Source organism: Phoxinus phoxinus, assembly GCF_949152265.1.
Source record: "Phoxinus phoxinus genome assembly, chromosome: 17".
NCBI lineage: Eukaryota > Metazoa > Chordata > Actinopteri > Cypriniformes > Leuciscidae > Phoxinus > Phoxinus phoxinus.
Window position 1 is genome coordinate 18,590,750 of NC_136892.1, and position 17,333 is coordinate 18,608,082.

At 37.2% G+C, this 17,333-nt stretch overlaps 1 protein-coding gene across 10 annotated transcripts in view; it reads left to right on the plus strand.

Annotated features, from left to right (window-relative positions):
• Nucleotides 1-17,333, plus strand: part of ncam1a (neural cell adhesion molecule 1a) — a 213,535-nt gene that overhangs the window by 127,490 nt on the left and 68,712 nt on the right. For all 10 annotated transcript variants that reach the window (XM_079586223.1, XM_079586215.1, XM_079586220.1 and 7 more), the window contains exons 2-4: nt 13,583-13,657; nt 14,897-15,106; nt 15,985-16,128. In XM_079586223.1, the coding sequence (XP_079442349.1) occupies nt 13,583-13,657; nt 14,897-15,106; nt 15,985-16,128 (429 nt within the window). The remainder of the gene's footprint in view (nt 1-13,582; nt 13,658-14,896; nt 15,107-15,984; nt 16,129-17,333) is intronic.

The window sequence follows — 17,333 nt, forward strand, 5'->3', positions numbered from 1 at the left end:
CAAACATAATGAAAGCCTTTGAAAATGACCCAAGTGCTCTTCACAGATGAAGCCTCTGACAGACTGCTCTGCATGCATGAACCTGGCTGCCGCTCCGCAGCTTGTGTCAGATGTGTGTGTTTTTTTTTACCCAGAGGCAGCCAGAGGTTCTTTACCTGCGTTTTATCTGTTCTGAACCCTTTCAGGCTCTCTAAACACACCGCCTTGCTCAGAGGCTCTGTACACTCTGTCCTGTAAACCCAGCCTAGGTAAACCCAGTCCTGTGCTCTGCCTCATTAGTAACCCATTAGAAGGACACTCTCAGGCCAAGGGATTTATGGGCTATTCTCCGTAAGTGAAATTGCAGCCGCATGCGTCAGCGGTGAGCGCAGACATGGTGGTGGAATGTCTGAGTTCGATCCCCACAGCCTGACAAAGGAGAAGGGCATCAGTATTCCAGGTGTCTGCCCACATCAAAGGGAATTCAGCAGAGCAGGGAGCTGTTTGATTAGCCGGCATCGATACAGCTTAAGATTTTAGGCTGCTTAAGACAGCTGACAGCGAAACAGGATTTCTTGTCTCCTTCTTAGTGTTTTACTAGTCTTCTCATGTCTTGAGTTTGCAGCGGTTTGTGCCTGCTGAAATTTTTACGGATAGGAAGAGTGCTCCCAATATAGTGTGGAACGCTTACCCGTTTAGATCATGGAATGGATTCAACTTTTGTCTTCAGATAGAAACCTATAAATCCCTTATATGGACTAGGAGCGGCACCCAAAAAAAGTAGCATTTAAATGAATAAAAAACATTTCCAAATAGATGAAAAAAAATGTTTTATTGTAGTTAAATAGCAATAAAAGAATACATTTATAGGCATATTTAAAACAATATTTAATTTTCTTAAAATATTAATGTAACAATAACATTATACAATAATAAAACATTCTAATGCAATTTTAAAAAGCAATTGTTTTTTCTTTCAATTGTTAAAAATTAAAAAGTTCATTGTCTGCTCTAATGTGTTTAGCGGTTAGTTCACCCAAAAATGAAAATGCTGTCATCCTTTACTCATCGTCATGTCGCTCCAAACCTAATGCCCGGTTCAGACTTCACGATTTTGGCACAATCCGAATTCGTAGGGATTCGTAAATGACAATGGGCGTTGGGACACAAAAATTTATTGTTTTATCTCGTATAGTATGTCATACTGGATGCTTCACAACGTCACAACAGAAAGACTAGCATTTTTCAATTTTCCACAACGGGTTCTGTCACAGTGACACCATAGGAGCACAGAAGCTCCATACACAGCTTTCAAACATGGCGAAACGAAAGAGAGACGATGGTATTATTGGTGCAATGGAGGAAAGATTTGTGCTATGGCAGCTACTCCTGCCTTTATGATGTTTTCTCGAGGGACCATGACAGAGTGAAAGATAAATGCTGGTGAATGATATCGGAGGCACTTTAGCAACCCAGTGAGTCCATTTATTTTTACTACTGGTTAAAAATGAAAATAGAAAATAATATTTTACCTCAAGATCTCTATGGAGGATTCAAAACTGTCCTCTTTGTTTCAACTGTCAGGTTTTCTTTCTTTTTGGGGCTTTTCTGACGACAAGACATCCAGTGTAAAACACAGTAGCCATTGTTTGTTTATGCTCACAACACCTGTCAGTCGATAGTTCGGCCTTCTCAATGACATCACACACGTCGTTATAAGAACCGGTAGGGAAGCAACGTGTAGTCTTATTTAAAATCTGAGAGATTTCTGTCTCTCTGTTGAAAGATTTAATTTAGGGTTTTATACACATAAACATTGATCAATGAGTATGCATAGAGCACTCAAATTTGGTCAACAGAAGCTCAAGCGTGCTTGCTTGATGTGTGAGAACCAATGAGGTTCATTCTCGCTATTCATTCGCACTTTGCGCTTCCGCAAAAACCAATGAGGTTTGTTTTCGCACGTAAAGAAAGGACATGTTTCCATTTACCATATTTGATTTAATATGTATGTTCACTATGTTTGTTCGGTTATTATATGTGAATAGAAGCCTAAATTAAATCTGTATGTCATATAAAGTGATAGTGTCTCTTCAGAAGACTTGAATTAAACCAAACAATTCATATGGCTTTATTCTACAATCATTTTATTAATGTTGTAAAGCGTCAGAGTTTTGGGTGAATAGACTTTCAATGGAGGGACAGAAATCTCTCAGAATTCCTTGAAAATATCTTAATTTATGTTTTGAAGATTTATGAAAGTCTTATGGAATGACATGAGAGTGAGAAATTGATGATAATTTTCATTTTGGGTTAAACTAACCCTTTAACTGTTCAATGGCATTTTTTAACTTGATTGGTAAATAGATAGATAAGCAGTTGACAAACTATTAAACAAAAGCAATTAGGAATTGTTTTTAAGAATACATTGGCAATTTTGTCAATTTATCCATCAGAGCAATATCCTTGTGGGAAGTGCTCTGACATAGCGGCTCAAGTCCATTGCCTGTTCTGTTTCCTGTCTCATCTATGCTGCCCCAATCTAATCTAATATATGGGAAAAACATTTATTTTTTTACATTTAATTAAATTAAGTTTTTACGGAAGAGGATTAGGGCCAAGCAATAATAAAAAAATAAAACCATCTCGAGATTAAAGTCATTATAATGCGAGATTAAACTCGTTAAATTTCGAGAAAAAAAGTCGAAATACAATCTTGAGAATAAACTCATTAAATATCCAAAATAACGTTGTTGTGTTTCAAGAAAAAAATCATTAAATTTCGAGAAAAAAAGCCTAAATAAAATCTTGAGAATAAACTCATTACATTTCGAGAATAAAGTTGTTGAATTTCGAGAAAAAAGTCGAAATACAATCTTGAGAATAAATTTTTCTCAATTTCTTTTTGTGTGTTTGTTTTGTTATTGAGAAGAAAGCGCGCAGCACATATTAACATAATTATCTCTCGGCTATTTCGCTGCTCATGTATTTCAAACTTTGTTTACCCCTAAAAGAAGAACGAAAAAAAGAACTTCGCAGTGAGTATATCGGAGCCTTAACGCGGGTCTCATAGCCCTCAGAGGAAATCAAACTGGGGCAGGTTTACTGGTACCAGACATGGATGCCCCCAGACAGCCATGAGAATGAAACTCAACTAGCATTCTCTTCCACTCGCAGCACCAATCATAAAGAATAAAGCTCAAATGTGTTTTCCCTGGCTCATCATTAAGAGACCTGAGTGGGGTTGAGGACAGAATGGGAGCTAAAAATTCTTAGGTCTAGCGGTGCTCTAACTCCAAGCAGAGACCCTCAGGAGGGTTTGGTATTTTAAAAACAGACATTTCTGTCCAGCCTTTTGTGAGATTCTTAATCTGCACTGTTGCTCCATAAGCAAAATGAAGACCAGCAGCCACATAATTGCTTTCACATTTAAATGAGAGTCATTTATTTTTGTATTATCCTTTGAAAAATAAACTGCTGCCTTACCGGAGTGGTTCTACCAAAATTTTGTTTTTACATCCAAATCTAAAGCTAGATCATGCTTACAGAACAGCAAAATGACTTCATAACATCCTGTCTAGTTTTGAATGATTGAAATAATCAGATACACATTTCCCGATTCCGATTCACAGGCTCTTGGTTGTTCGATGAGACTTTTTTTGAATGATTCTTTAAAAGCCCCTGCTCAAAATAGTCATGTGTTCATGAATCAGACATTGCACTCCATGTTGTTGATTAATTAAAAAGAACTGAATCAAAATGACTACACTGGTTGAAAAGTATGATTCCGATTTAGTAAAAAGAACCCAAAGCGTCATTTGTTTTTGTGATTCTGACTAGACTGGTTGCTCTGTATGTTTATGATTTTGTTTTAAAAAAAAAAACTAGACACAAAGAGCCGTTTGTTTGTGAGCATCCCTGAAATGCAGGTCGCGATTAATTGGAAAATCAATATTTTTACACAGCCTTTTTTTTTTTGTCTTTCTATATAATCATAGTAGCATGCGTATGGGGGTCAGAGTGGGATTGCAGTGTGCTTACAGTTGTTGGCTGGTTTCCATACACCATGTCTGGTCTGAAAACAGGATGGTAATTAGCCCGAGACAGGCACAGCTGACAGACTGCAGCGTCAGATACCCCAGCACCCTTCAATCCCCCACCAAACGGCTTAGTCAGGATTACCGGACATACCATCACTCTGCCTGGTGTCTTCATCGGCGCTGAGGGACATGGAGAGACCACGGTCCACAGCGCAAACAAATTACACGCTCAGCTAAATGGCATGCTGAGTATTTATTTGGAGGAGAGACACTCTCAACGGGGTTTACTTGGAGTTTAGTTTGGAGGAACCGTTGAATTCTGAATCCAGACAGACGATCGTTTTGTTGGTTAAAGTTGTAGTTAGCTTCTCAAACTGACGTTATGAGACCAGACATGTGCTGCTGGCTATAGAAGTGGTACTGGAGGATGGGAATTGGTCTGCATGGGCTGATCTCTGAGGGAGGAGTTTTCTGCCTCAACTGGCTCGATGCGATGAGCTCGCTCAGAACATTGCAATTGTCTTTGTGCAGATCAAAGCCTTTTCAATCTGACAGGAACATTTTCTAGCTCCTTGGCATCATTCCTGTTCGAATTAAATTTGATATTAAGTAGCAAATCCTTGCTAATGTGGACCTACTGTACACGACGAGCAGGTTTGGGAGGTTCATAATCTTCCTCTAGTGCTGCAACAGAGCACCTGTTCTCAGTGACTTTCAACAGTAAGTCAATTAACTCTGATTACAACTTGTGGCTCAAGGCCCCACAGCGAGAGGAAAGACATCAGGACGATCTACAGCCACACGCTGAACCCTGAGACATTGTCTTCTTCCCAGCAACCTGCCTGCAACCACCCACCTCATAAACATTATCATCCGCTTCTGTTTAATTAGGACTGCTCCTACTGATATCACACCGCGAGCACACTGCGTCTGGCTTGCTCATTCACAGACAGAAGTGTGCTGTACATCTTTCTTTGGGTAAACTGCTGCTTAACTCTTTCCATGCCAGACTAAAAAATAATAATTGCCAAACAGGGCACGCATTTTTGATAATTTTCAAAAAATGTAATGGCCCCCAGAATATTTTGTTGCATGAATATCTGAACATACAATAGATTTATAAAAAATAAAAAGAACCGAGCCTCTGCCTTTTTATTCTAGTTTCATGCATTCGTTTTGATCAACACTTGAATGTGGGTAAGTTTAATAAAAAAGTTAAATTTTGAACAAAAATTAGTTTTTGTCAAAGTCTACGTCTAGATCAGATTCGGAACTGTGATCAAAACATAGATTGTGTCCATCAACACCCCCATAGCTTCACAGTCCTATACCTCATCCTGGGTTGACATTTTATTTGACATTTTTTAAAGTGATTATTCTATCGCTTGTTTCTGCTTCTTCTTCGCTTGTGTTTTGGACCAGGAGTTCTACACTCTTTCAGAAGATGTGTAATAGCGACCCCTACCGTATAACAGTGAAAACGTGGATTGTCGGAAATTTCCATCGGTGGCTGGGATAGAGTTAAAAGAAAAATGGAGAGAGTGAGAGAGATTTCCTCAGCCCTGTAATTGATATGTCTGATCGCCAGTCAGAGAGCGAGTTCTATCTCCCTGATATTTAGTCACCCATTTCTGCATTAAATACAATTAGTATCCTGCAGGCAGTGCTCAGTCTCTGTGTGGTGGGAGGTGCCCCTCAAGTTTCAAGCTGACACTGCAGACCGTGGGGCATCTGCACCATTAGAGGTAATAACATATGTAAATGAAATGAACTTGTTTTTGGCAAGGGATATTCAAGTCATTTGAATTTGTGTTAGTCACACGTCGTGGCAGCCTCTGAGCGAGTGGTCTAATTTATCATCACGGAGACGTGCCATGCTTTTAAAGAACACATTTTACTTCACTCTTAGCTGGAGAAACCAACTAAGCACTTTAGTAGTTTTAAGAGGTTTAGGGGTTAGCTTTCCGACTGGAAGATACAACAATGGAAGATACAACTGGATTGACAAAAACACTTCTTAATAGGTGTAAACTGTCGAGATGATAATCCACAACATGACCATTGCTGATGGCAGCTGATGTTTTAGCAGGAAGTTAAGGCACGCCATGATTAGGCATGAATACTAGTTAGAACTGACAGTTCAAATTAGCTTAAGTTAGTTAGCTGGTTGGTTAAACTGTTCGGCCAGCTGGTCTCCCAGTCTGACCAGATGATTAGTGCCTAAAACTCCTTTACAACCATTAAAACAGACCAGCCTAAACAACTTTGAGGAACCAGCTAAGCACTTTAAGTAGTTTTAAGAGGTTTAGGGATTAGCTTTCCGACAGGAAGATACGACAATTTTTTCTTTAAAGCAATAGTTCTCAATCAGGGGACCTCAGAAATTTTTCAAGGGGGCCTCAAGAGGACTTCAAATAATTTTAAGGAATAACAATGAGACACGATGAATTCAAAAAGATTGAGAACCACTGCTCTAAAGCCAAATCTCATCATTCCCACAATCACGTAGTTCCTTGTAAGTGTCCTGCCTGTTTATCTGTAAAGCTTAAAAGTATCAAAGTCAATCTTCAAGTGAGAGCAGTAGGTCAATAGCAGGGGGCCTTGTTTTGCTGCGTGGGTCTTGAAACAGACACTTTGCTCTTGTTCTGCAGTCATGCACTTTGGTTGCTGCTTTGCCGCATGCCATCACCTCTGGAAGAGCATTTTCACATACTTCTGAGGCGAAGGTCGACAATACTACTTATTTTCTAGATCACAGCTGTTTTATTTATGCTGCCCTCTGGTGTACTAGCGTTTTGATCCTGGGATAAACACAGAATATATCTTCGAGAGGAGACATTTGATATGTAGCCCTCTTAGACATAAATGAAGCATTTTTGGTGTGGATTATATATGTCACTTCCTTTGTCAACATGTATACTCTCATACTTATGTTGGCTTTACGCTGTCTGCTTGTGTTTGTGTGTGCATGCCTATAATCCTATTAGCTTTATGGATTTTGGCATTACATATAAGCTTTCTCATCAACACTTGTTGAACTTCTCAAAGTAAAGCATAACATCACAAATAATTTGTTTCATGTGAGAGGCTTTGTTTATACAATTGTCTGTCTCACACGTCTCTTTAATCAGTGTTAATGGACATCTGTTGGTTCTCCATAGTGTGGACCTGGAGTGTAATTTCTGTCAACGGTCTCCTTTACGTTCGGGCTTCTGCTTTGATTCAGGGCTTAATTATTCAGAGATAGTTTGGATGGTGCAAATGTGTGTTGTGGGCGTTTGTAATTGTTTTTGAATGTTGTTGTTGTTCATTGTTTTTGCTCTTAGTAAGTTAGTGCAAGGAAGCCAATGTTTTGCGAAACTTTGAGGGATGGAACTGCCCTAAATATAAGAAAAGTGAGTTTACTTATAGTCACTTAAATCCTGCATTTTTTCGGATCACAGAGTGTTAAAATAGAACCTCAGAGCTATTCTCCCATCTGTTCTTACAATATGGTGCCGTGTAACCTTGAGAAAATCGCAAAACAGTTGGCCATGCCTTTTTTCCCTAAGCTATTACTTTTTGTAATTGCCTTCAAGTCAGACTGCTTTAAAATATAAATAAAGTACAAGCTTTTAAGTTAATAGGAGGTTTCACAATCTTTTTTTTTTCAGTGTGAAACAGTATAACGACTACAGATTCATTATCACAGCTTTTTAGTCTTTTTTTTTTCTTGTCTAAAGACAAAGTTAATGCTGCATCCTCTGCACATCATGCATGCATAGACTGAGACAAATACTGGAACCGAAATAGTCGGCGCAATCGGACCGGATGATCAGTGGTAATGAGGCCATCCAATAACTTTCTCTCACCCTGAACGCCCTCTGTGTTGGCATCTATTGGAAGAGTTCCATCTAGAGGGTATCTCAGGACCTCCAGTTTCCATAGTAACTTGTGAAAGGGCCCCACGGTGTGGTGCATGAAGTTTTCGGAGTTCAAAGTTGACATGCCACCCTAGAGATACTGGTTTCCTTCAATGGCTGGTTGGGTAAGAAGTGAAAGCAGCTGTTCTCTGTGGAGTTTCTCTGTTTCATTTACTGCCAACTTCAAATTAACCACAAAAGCTTCACTGTATTAGAAGGAATACATGCTCATAAATGTAGTTTATGTTACAAAAAGTGTTAAAATAGTGTCTAAAAAAATAAAAAATGCAGTTTTTTTCTTCAAAGAATACCTAATATTCATCAAAGAATCCTGAAAAACATACATCATGCTTTCCACAAAAATATTAATCAGCACAACTGTTTTCAACATTGATAATACGAAATGTTTCTTAAGCACCAAGTCAGCATATAGAAAGATTTCTGAAAGATCATGTGACACTGAAGACTGGAGTAATGATTCTGAAAAGTTATCTTTTCATTACAGGAATAAATTACATTTTAAAATATATTAAAATAGGAAACAGTTATATTATATTATATTTTAAAAAATGCAGTTCTAAAATAATGTATTGCAAAAAATAAAAACTCTTTCAAATATATATCTGTCATTTGAACAATTTGTAATTCAGTAAGTGCTCTGGCGGATTCAGCGAGTTCATTCAGTGAAATATTTGACAGACCAGACCTGAGTCAAACCAGTCATGCTTGAGTTGTTCGTCATTTTTTAATGATTCATTAAAAGACTCATTAGTTTATGACTGAACTGGACTAGAGTCACATTCTGTTCCAGCTGTCATCTTATGTGATGAAATGGTTAATTTTGATTATGTAGTTGTCATATTGAGCTTTGTGTTTAACTAAACGTAAACTATGGGATGTGTAGAGGCTAAAACAGACACTTAACAGGTTTATGAAGATTACCAAATCATTAATTACTGACAACCTGAGAAATGGGAAAGTAGATTCATATTCAGAATCTCAGATGCACCTCACCTAGAGGCATGTCATATAAAATCATGTCTTGAAATGTGTTGAGGTTGAACTCAGCAATTCCATGCTTTATACCAGGTGTGTGAATGTGTTTGAGTTAGCCTTAAATCTGCTGAGAAGGAATGACGTTGTACATATCGGAGTTTGCCCATGCTCTTTCATCTTCCCTTCATAGCTCGCTTGACGTGGCATTTCAAAGCACCTTATACAGAATGGTAAAAATAAACTTACTGTCAGGAAAGTTTGTCAGTGGGAGAATCTTTTTAATCTGGCCCACTGAAATTTAAGCTCTCCCCGAGTTGACACCCAACGTCAGGCACACGTCAACGTGCGGGCAGCTCATCTCCTCGAAGTCTCCGCGAAGCCTCTGTGATTAATAGTCGTGTGTTTTGCCAACATCAGTGTCTCTGCCTCCGTTACACAAGAATTAATACACCATGTTTGCTGGCATGTTTCGCCAGAGTACGGAGATGAATTGCTGCAGCTGTGTATTTGCATGAATATAGTGATTTAATGTAGAGGATGCAGCTTTGTGTCAGACACAAACACATGGATTGGTAACACATCAATGAACTTGGGAAAATGCAGAGCTGTTTTCATTAGCCGTCAAAGACTAATACATACATTTCATAGAAAACTTGACATCTAATAAATGCGGGATTTTACTAGCAGAAATACGTGATCGTAAGTCAAGGGAAAATATGATTGGATGTAGATATACAATGTATTATATATTCCTCATTTGAAAGAAAGCATTGTAAGAGAGCTATAGCCCATATTCAAGATGTTACGTTTGATATGTTCAGGCTTTGTGGGGACAGTTTGAAAAATAAAGCTCTTTCTTGCTTCTTATTGCTTTATAATGATGCTCTTTATTTGACTCAGAAAGGTCTATAATACATGTAGAAAGCTATCTGTTAGCATTCCCATTCATCTCAATGGCAGCTTGACAGGGCCATGCTAACCAGCCAAGCCTTTACAGCTCGGTTGGACAGAATACTGTAAATACTGACAGTTTAGCATATTAACTCACTCTCCTCATTTGGTGGCTAGTTCATTTTCATTTGTATTGTTGTGCTATATTCTATAAGACAAGATGATATGCTGATTTGCTAAGTGAGTTCTCTATGAAGATTAGGAGTGAAAGTGCACTGAGCATGCTAGAGGATCGTGCTGGCAACACAGCGAGTTGCCACCTATAAGGCTGAGCTGTTTCAGATTTATTTTGTAATTAGGCTTATCGATTTGCCGTCCTATTGTGTTTTATGTGTTCATTTGCCTTCCTTTTGCTCCCAACAAGGACACAGCGCTGCATTTTTGCTGTATTGACACTCGCTACACAAAGACTGCAAACATTTGGCTTCATTCAATATACAGCCTCAAGACTGCATTACCAAGTCAAAGAAGTTCAAATAACAATATCATCACTGTACCGGATTTCTCATGGTCTGCGTTTATTTATTTTGTTGAGTTGTTCAAGGCGCTCTAGTGTTTTTCAATGGAAATTGGACTATTTCTTAAGCGGAAATGCTTTCAGTGAACAAACAACTTAAGTCGAAGGCAAATTTAATATGTTGGCCTTTTCCCTCTTGCATATATATATATATATTTTTTTTTGTCTGCTTTTGTACTTTTTACACAATACACGGATAAGGAATTGGATTACAGTGTTTTACTCAGATTAAGTATACAGAGACTTTTCAATCTCAAGGATCAACTAATATAGCTGGGGTACTGCACGCACTTAATTCTTGATTTGGTTTTAAAGACATTTTTCCTTTTACAATACGCTGAAAGTGTAAGCGTGCTGTCTGGAAACTCATTTTGAGCAAACAAGACAGAACCACTGTTTCCTCCCACAGTACTTTAACGTCAGTGGATATCTCTAGGTGCATTTCATTTACAGACACAAACAAACAGGGATGGTCGTTGCTTGACTGCAGATACTAGAGCAAATATTCACACAACCACACATGACACTTTATCTTGGAGCATGATGATGAAATACTGGTCTGTAGGACTGTGTTCACGGTTGTCGGGGTTGGCAGATGTTTGCATTGTCCTTGTTCTACTACTGAAATACCCCGTTTCATTTAAAGCCTGACATATTAAATATAAATGTAATACACATATACACTTCAAATGTTTAGAGCCAGAAGACTTTTTGCAAGATACTCACCAAGGCTGCATTTTTTGATCAAAAGATTACAGTAAAATGGTAATATTGTACATTAAGTACATTTGTACTTTGTTCCTGTGATGGCAAAGCTGAATTTTCAGTCTTCAGTGTCACATGATCCATCATAAATCATAAATTCTTCATAGATCCTTCATAAATCACAAAGACGCTGACTTTGTGCTCAAGAAACATGTTGAAAACAGTTGCGGTTGTGCTGCTTAATGTTTTTTTATAAACAAACATATTTCTATTGATTAAAAAAATAATAACTTTTGAAGAGTTTCAATGTCAATAAAGGTTGTGTATACAATGTTCTTGCTATATTAAATACATGTTATTTATTTGACTTATTATTCATATGAATGTATTATTTATATGTATTAGTAGTCATATTCATAATAAATTATGAATAATAAGTCAAATAATGTAATTATAGAATATTGTTACAGTGAAACTCAAAGAGATTTTAAAATGATAATGTAGGTTGCAGATTAAACAAAATGTCCCACTCTAAATGTATCTTAGTTAAGTCGTATAGCTCAATGTAAATTCAAAAGTCTTCCTGGACTTTTAGCAGGGTAGAAGAATCAGATGTAGAGCAAAATCTTTGGGTAAAATCTGATTTATTAAATGCAACATTTTTCTAATTAGCCATGATTGCAGTGTATAAGCGAGCTCTGTGTCGCAGAATGCCGCTGTTCAGATCGATCTCGTGTGGTTTGGTTCTTGGTCAATTCCTCTCTTTTTGCAAACATCAGGAAACAAAACATTCTTCTAATTTCTTGATAGATTATAGTGTTTATGATTGACACGCTCAATGGCACTGCATGCCTGCAGTGATTCTTCTGACAAGAAACAATCAGATGTTTGTCGGCAGGTACAGTTTCACTTGAGATGAGAGAGCGGTTTGCCTTCATCTCTTTTTCTTGCGACGTGATGGCATCTATCGCTCGTGGAGCTAGCGGCTGCTTGCTGCCTGGGCTCATCTCATTCACCGCTGTTGATGCAGGAAGATGAAATGTATCAGCCTCATATCGGGAAACTAATATGCCATAATTTACCGCATTACGGACCCCAACCGCACACGAAAAAGAAATGTCCAGGGAGCTCCATCAAGTGCCTTCCATTAAACTGGAAAATTGAAGCTTGACGTACCATTATGAAATATCAGTGTAGTTCAGAACCCCCAGGTAAATGTGGGTGGAAAATGAGTTTGTGAGAGACCTATATTTCACTGTATTTCTGATACTGATGCATAGCCCTAATTGTCATATTTAGTCCAAGCATCAGCCTGCCTAGCACAGAGGTTTTTCAAGAAGCGCTTGTGACAGTTCTTGGGGTTACCATGGCTACGGTTTATTGCACATTGCTCTTGTATGCCAACACCCCGTGCACCCATTTCTGTACCGCGGTAAATACTCCTCTCCGCCTGACACATTAACAGAGCTGGAAAAGAGCCAGCGCTATTGACGTGTTGTTATCTTCAGGTCCAAAAATGCACGGCCCTGCGCTCCTCGTACACCCACTGACAACATCCTTCCCAGGAGTGTGTTTTAATTGGTTGGCAGGCCCAGTCACTGGGGATGTACAGCATATGCTGCTGCTTTTAGCTTCAAAACAGAAACTGTGATTTTATGTAAACTACCTTAGTAATTAGATAACAAAGAAAAGCTTTCTGCTGAAATACTTCGGTTAGGATGTGTAGGAGGAACATGTACAAGTGGGTTTCATTTAAGAATGGGTCATGATGAATGATTACCAATTACACTAGGTTCCATAGACCAAATATCAGGGGATTTTAATTGATGGGTAATACACTACCATTCAATAGTTTGGGGCCAGTAAGATTTTATGGTCACACTTTAGTTTAGATATATTTTATATATCAAATATATTTCAAATAAATGCTGTTAAACTTTCTATGCATCAAGGAATGCTAAAACAACATGTCATGGTTTCCACAAAAATATTGAGAAGCAAAATTGTTTTCAAAATTGGTAATAATATGAAAAATTGTTAATATGTTTCTTGAGCACCAAATCAGCATATTAGAAGGATATCTGATGGATCATGTGACACTGAAGACTGAAGAGTAAAGGCTGCTAAAATATATTTGAAAAGTTTTTTTTTTTTTTACATTACTGTTTTGCTGTATTTTCAAATAAATGCAGCTTTGGTGCGTATAAGAGACTTCTTTCAAAAACATAAAAATCATATCAACCCCAAACTTTTGAAATGTGTACATTTTTCAAGTTCTGCTTTTAAACTTCTGCTCAAAAATGTATTATACATTTATTGATGTAGTACATCTGATGAAAGGATAACAAAGGATTTTTGATTCATAATTCAGGCAACCGACTAACTAGATAATTTAAAAAAATCCATAGTTTTGCCCATCCCTTGTATGATTGGTGTAAAGTATGTGGGTTATTTCTAAAATATATATTCACTCTGTCTCTCTGCCTCCCCAGCTGCTTTACAAGTGGATATCACTCCGGCCCAGGGAGAAATCAGCGTGGGAGAGTCCAAATTCTTTTTGTGTGAAGGTAGGAGGATGACCCTCCTGTGATGAAACATATCGGGGGTCACGTCACATTTAACCTTCATGAAGTGCTTTTGATTTCAAAACTGCCGTCACTGCTTTGTTCAATGCATTTAAACAAGCCCTTTCGTTCTGATGGGTGAGCAAGGTTGACTAAAGCTTTGATGTGCCTATTTACAGCAGATACATTCATTGACCTGCCTGACTTTTGCAGTGAATCAATTTGTGAAATTTAGTCCTTGATTTGCGGTACAAAGCGAAATGTAATGTCAAGGAATGATGGTAGATGAAAAACTAAAACAACTTCTATTATAAATAAGGAACACCTGAAATATTCAGAGGGCGAAAAAAAAGTAAATGTGACTTATTTACAGCTATATCATTTTTGGTTGTATTATTTATGTACACTCTTAAAAATGCTGTGTTGTTTCAACCCAGTTTTGGGTAAAATATGGACAAACCCAAATGTTGGGTTAAAAATGTAATGTAAAAATTTAACCCAATGGCTGGGTTTGTCCATATTTTACCCAAAATTGGGTTAAAACAACCCAGCATTTTTTAGAGTGTATTTTCATAAGATTTGCGAAATATTTAACTGCACATTAACCATCTAGAGTGTGTCCTTCAGGAGCACTGGATGATATATCAAACATTGTGAATATATTGTAAATATTTTTGTTGCCGATATAAAATTAAGCAACATCATTAATGTTGACGTTTTTATTGTGCTTTTTATTTATAAAGAGCATGATTCATGATTGGGCAGTTTGATTCAAACTGTCTGTCAATTAATAGATTAAAAATTAGTAATTCAACTCTAACTATGTGATTTCGTTCATATATTCAAATGTTAAATTCATTGTAAAATCATGCTAAATATATGAAATTTTAAAATATTCAATGTAAATATGAACATGTTGTAGAGTAAGTAAGTAGGTACATTTGTTTTAAGTAAAGTGTTTTGTTATATTTGTGCATGTTAATGATTAAATATCATTCTTAAACATATAATACATGCAAAATATGGAAATGTAATATAATAATGTGATTTTAGCTACTAACAGTCAAATTATCTGTTTTGTGGAGGATGAATTTTGCATATGCTAATGCCACACAGATTAAGATTAATTGAGTAGACAGGCCGTTTAAATGCATTTAAGGCAAAAGTGCACTTTGCCTCGCAGCTGAAGAGCTGACGGTCGGTCACAGTGTCTTCTCTCTCTCTGTCTGTCTCTGGTTTCAGTTGTTGGAGATGCTAAGGAAATAGACTGGTTTGCACCCAATGGGGAGAAGCTCGTGCCAGGGAGAGCAGACATCAGCGTCAGCAAGAGTGATGAGTCCTCGTCGACACTCACAATCTACAATGCTAACATCGACCATGCGGGCATGTACAAGTGTGTGGCCAAAAGCGGAGACAAGGAGTCTCAGGGCACTGTCATCGTGAAAATTTTCCGTAAGTAAAATGTTTGTGTTTTCATTTCAAGAGGTCACATGGGATCGTGAGAAATAAGGAATCGAATAGTATTGGACTCATCAGCAACCCCCAAAGACAATAAGTCGTCTGACATTTACAACAATATTTAATAACAAAACAACAATACAAAAATAATGAAAGCATAAAGTTGCTACACGTCAATTTCACATCAACCACACATCTGGTATAAAGACGATCAAAACTGAGGATTGTTATTTGCTTTTGCTTGGAAGAGTCTTGACCGATGCTGAAATACGTTTTTATGTCTTCATCATTATTTCAAGCACAAAATGTTTGTAGCTTCAATAAAATGAGTTTTTGCTGTTTTTGGCAAATTATCTAATTGAATTACTATAATAAAATGTATATAAATATAATTATGTTTAATTATTAAAAATTACATTTAATTATGCATGTTACAAAATATATAAACATGTATTTATAAATATATCTTGTTAAATAAAATATTCTATAAATGTTACATATTGTAAATATTTTTTTTATTTTTATAATTGAAGTTTTGAAAAACTTATTTCATGGATAGTTTACCTTTCTATGCAATGCTAAAAATGTTTTTCTTAGTATTCTGTCTAGTTTTCCATTCAAATGTGTAAACATACTCAAAAGAATATATTTCAGAGAAATCTTTATTAATTAGGTTTCTTTTTTAAAACCAGGAATAAACCTTAAAACTAGGTATGCACATTTTCTTTCTGAAAACAATATTTATATATTATGCATCTTTTCTTTTCAAGCTTTTACTAGAAAACAAGACAAAAATAGAGATTAAGAAGAGGATATTTGTAATAGTGGCTTCAAAGATGATCTATGAAGTGCATTTCAAATGTCTTTTTCAGAGAAACTCACTTTCCAAAACGCACCATCGCCTCAAGAGTTCAACGAGGGGGATGATGCTGACATCATCTGTGACGTCATCAGCTCTCCACCCCCATCTATCATCTGGAAGTATAAAAAGACAAGAATCCAGCCTGAGACTGATGGTAAGACGTACAGTACCACAAGCATATCTCTTTCAATCTCTCTCTTTCATTCCCCTTATGTCACCCTAATATTTCTCTATCTTTGTATCTGACATGTTTTAAAGAAACACACCAACTTTTTGGGACTTTAGCTTATTCCCCGTATCCCCCAGAGTTAGATAAGTCCATACATACCATTTTCATCTCCATGCGTGCCGTAACTCTGTCTGACGCGCCCACCGCTAGCCTAGCTTAGCACAAAGACTGGAGGTAAACGGCTCCAGCTAGCATAGGCCTACTGCTCCCAATAAGTGACAAAATAACGCCAACATTTTCCTATTTACATGTTGTGATTTGTATAGTCACAGTGTGTACAAATAAAAAGGACACAGTCATCTTCTAACCATATATACATACTGGGAACTATATTCTCAGAAGGCGAAGCATTGCTACTTGGGCGGAGCAGCAGTTCCTTTAAGGATCTCTCATCCTTACTTTCATATTTCCAGTCAAAAATCAGGTGTGAGCCCTCTTATCACTGTGACAATACAGCGATAATCTGAGAGAACTCAAGTACTCAAAGTTTGATGCTGTTTTCATCTGCTCTGTTTTGTTTGTCGAGTCAAGCCTCATTTGGATGAAACTATTTTAACCTCGGAGGGCTCCTCCCTCAGAGACCGCTGGAAGAAACAGTGACCGCAGTTCTCTGCTGTGAGACGTGAACTCACAGGCCTCGTTTCACTTTTCACTGCAAAACCACTAATTGTAGCGAAGCTTGAAAACCAAACTGCTCTATGTAAATAACACATTTTCCACATTTCTCTCATTAACCTCTTCCGTGCTCTTCTTTTGTTTGACTGATGTTCCTTTTAGTTTGGATGAAGTACAACACAAAACACTTTATCTATGTAACACTATTACTGCAGTATAATATTTAAAACCAAAAAAGTGGTCATTGTCCACAGTATACTGTGAAAAGTGCACTAAATAGTAAGCAAGTATTCAATTTACAACATGTCTATGCTAGAAAGCTGTGCTTTATCTTGCTGAATTTGTGTTTTTCATCATTTTTAATATATCAGTACTTTTTACTGTCTCCATGGAGTTGAAATATTATATGCACCTTTACTGTGGGTCTTGAATACAGATAGCACTGCAGAAAAGCCCATAAAGATGATTTTATGTGGGAGAAGATGTGCAGCGAGTCATTTTGCTGCCCAGCATGT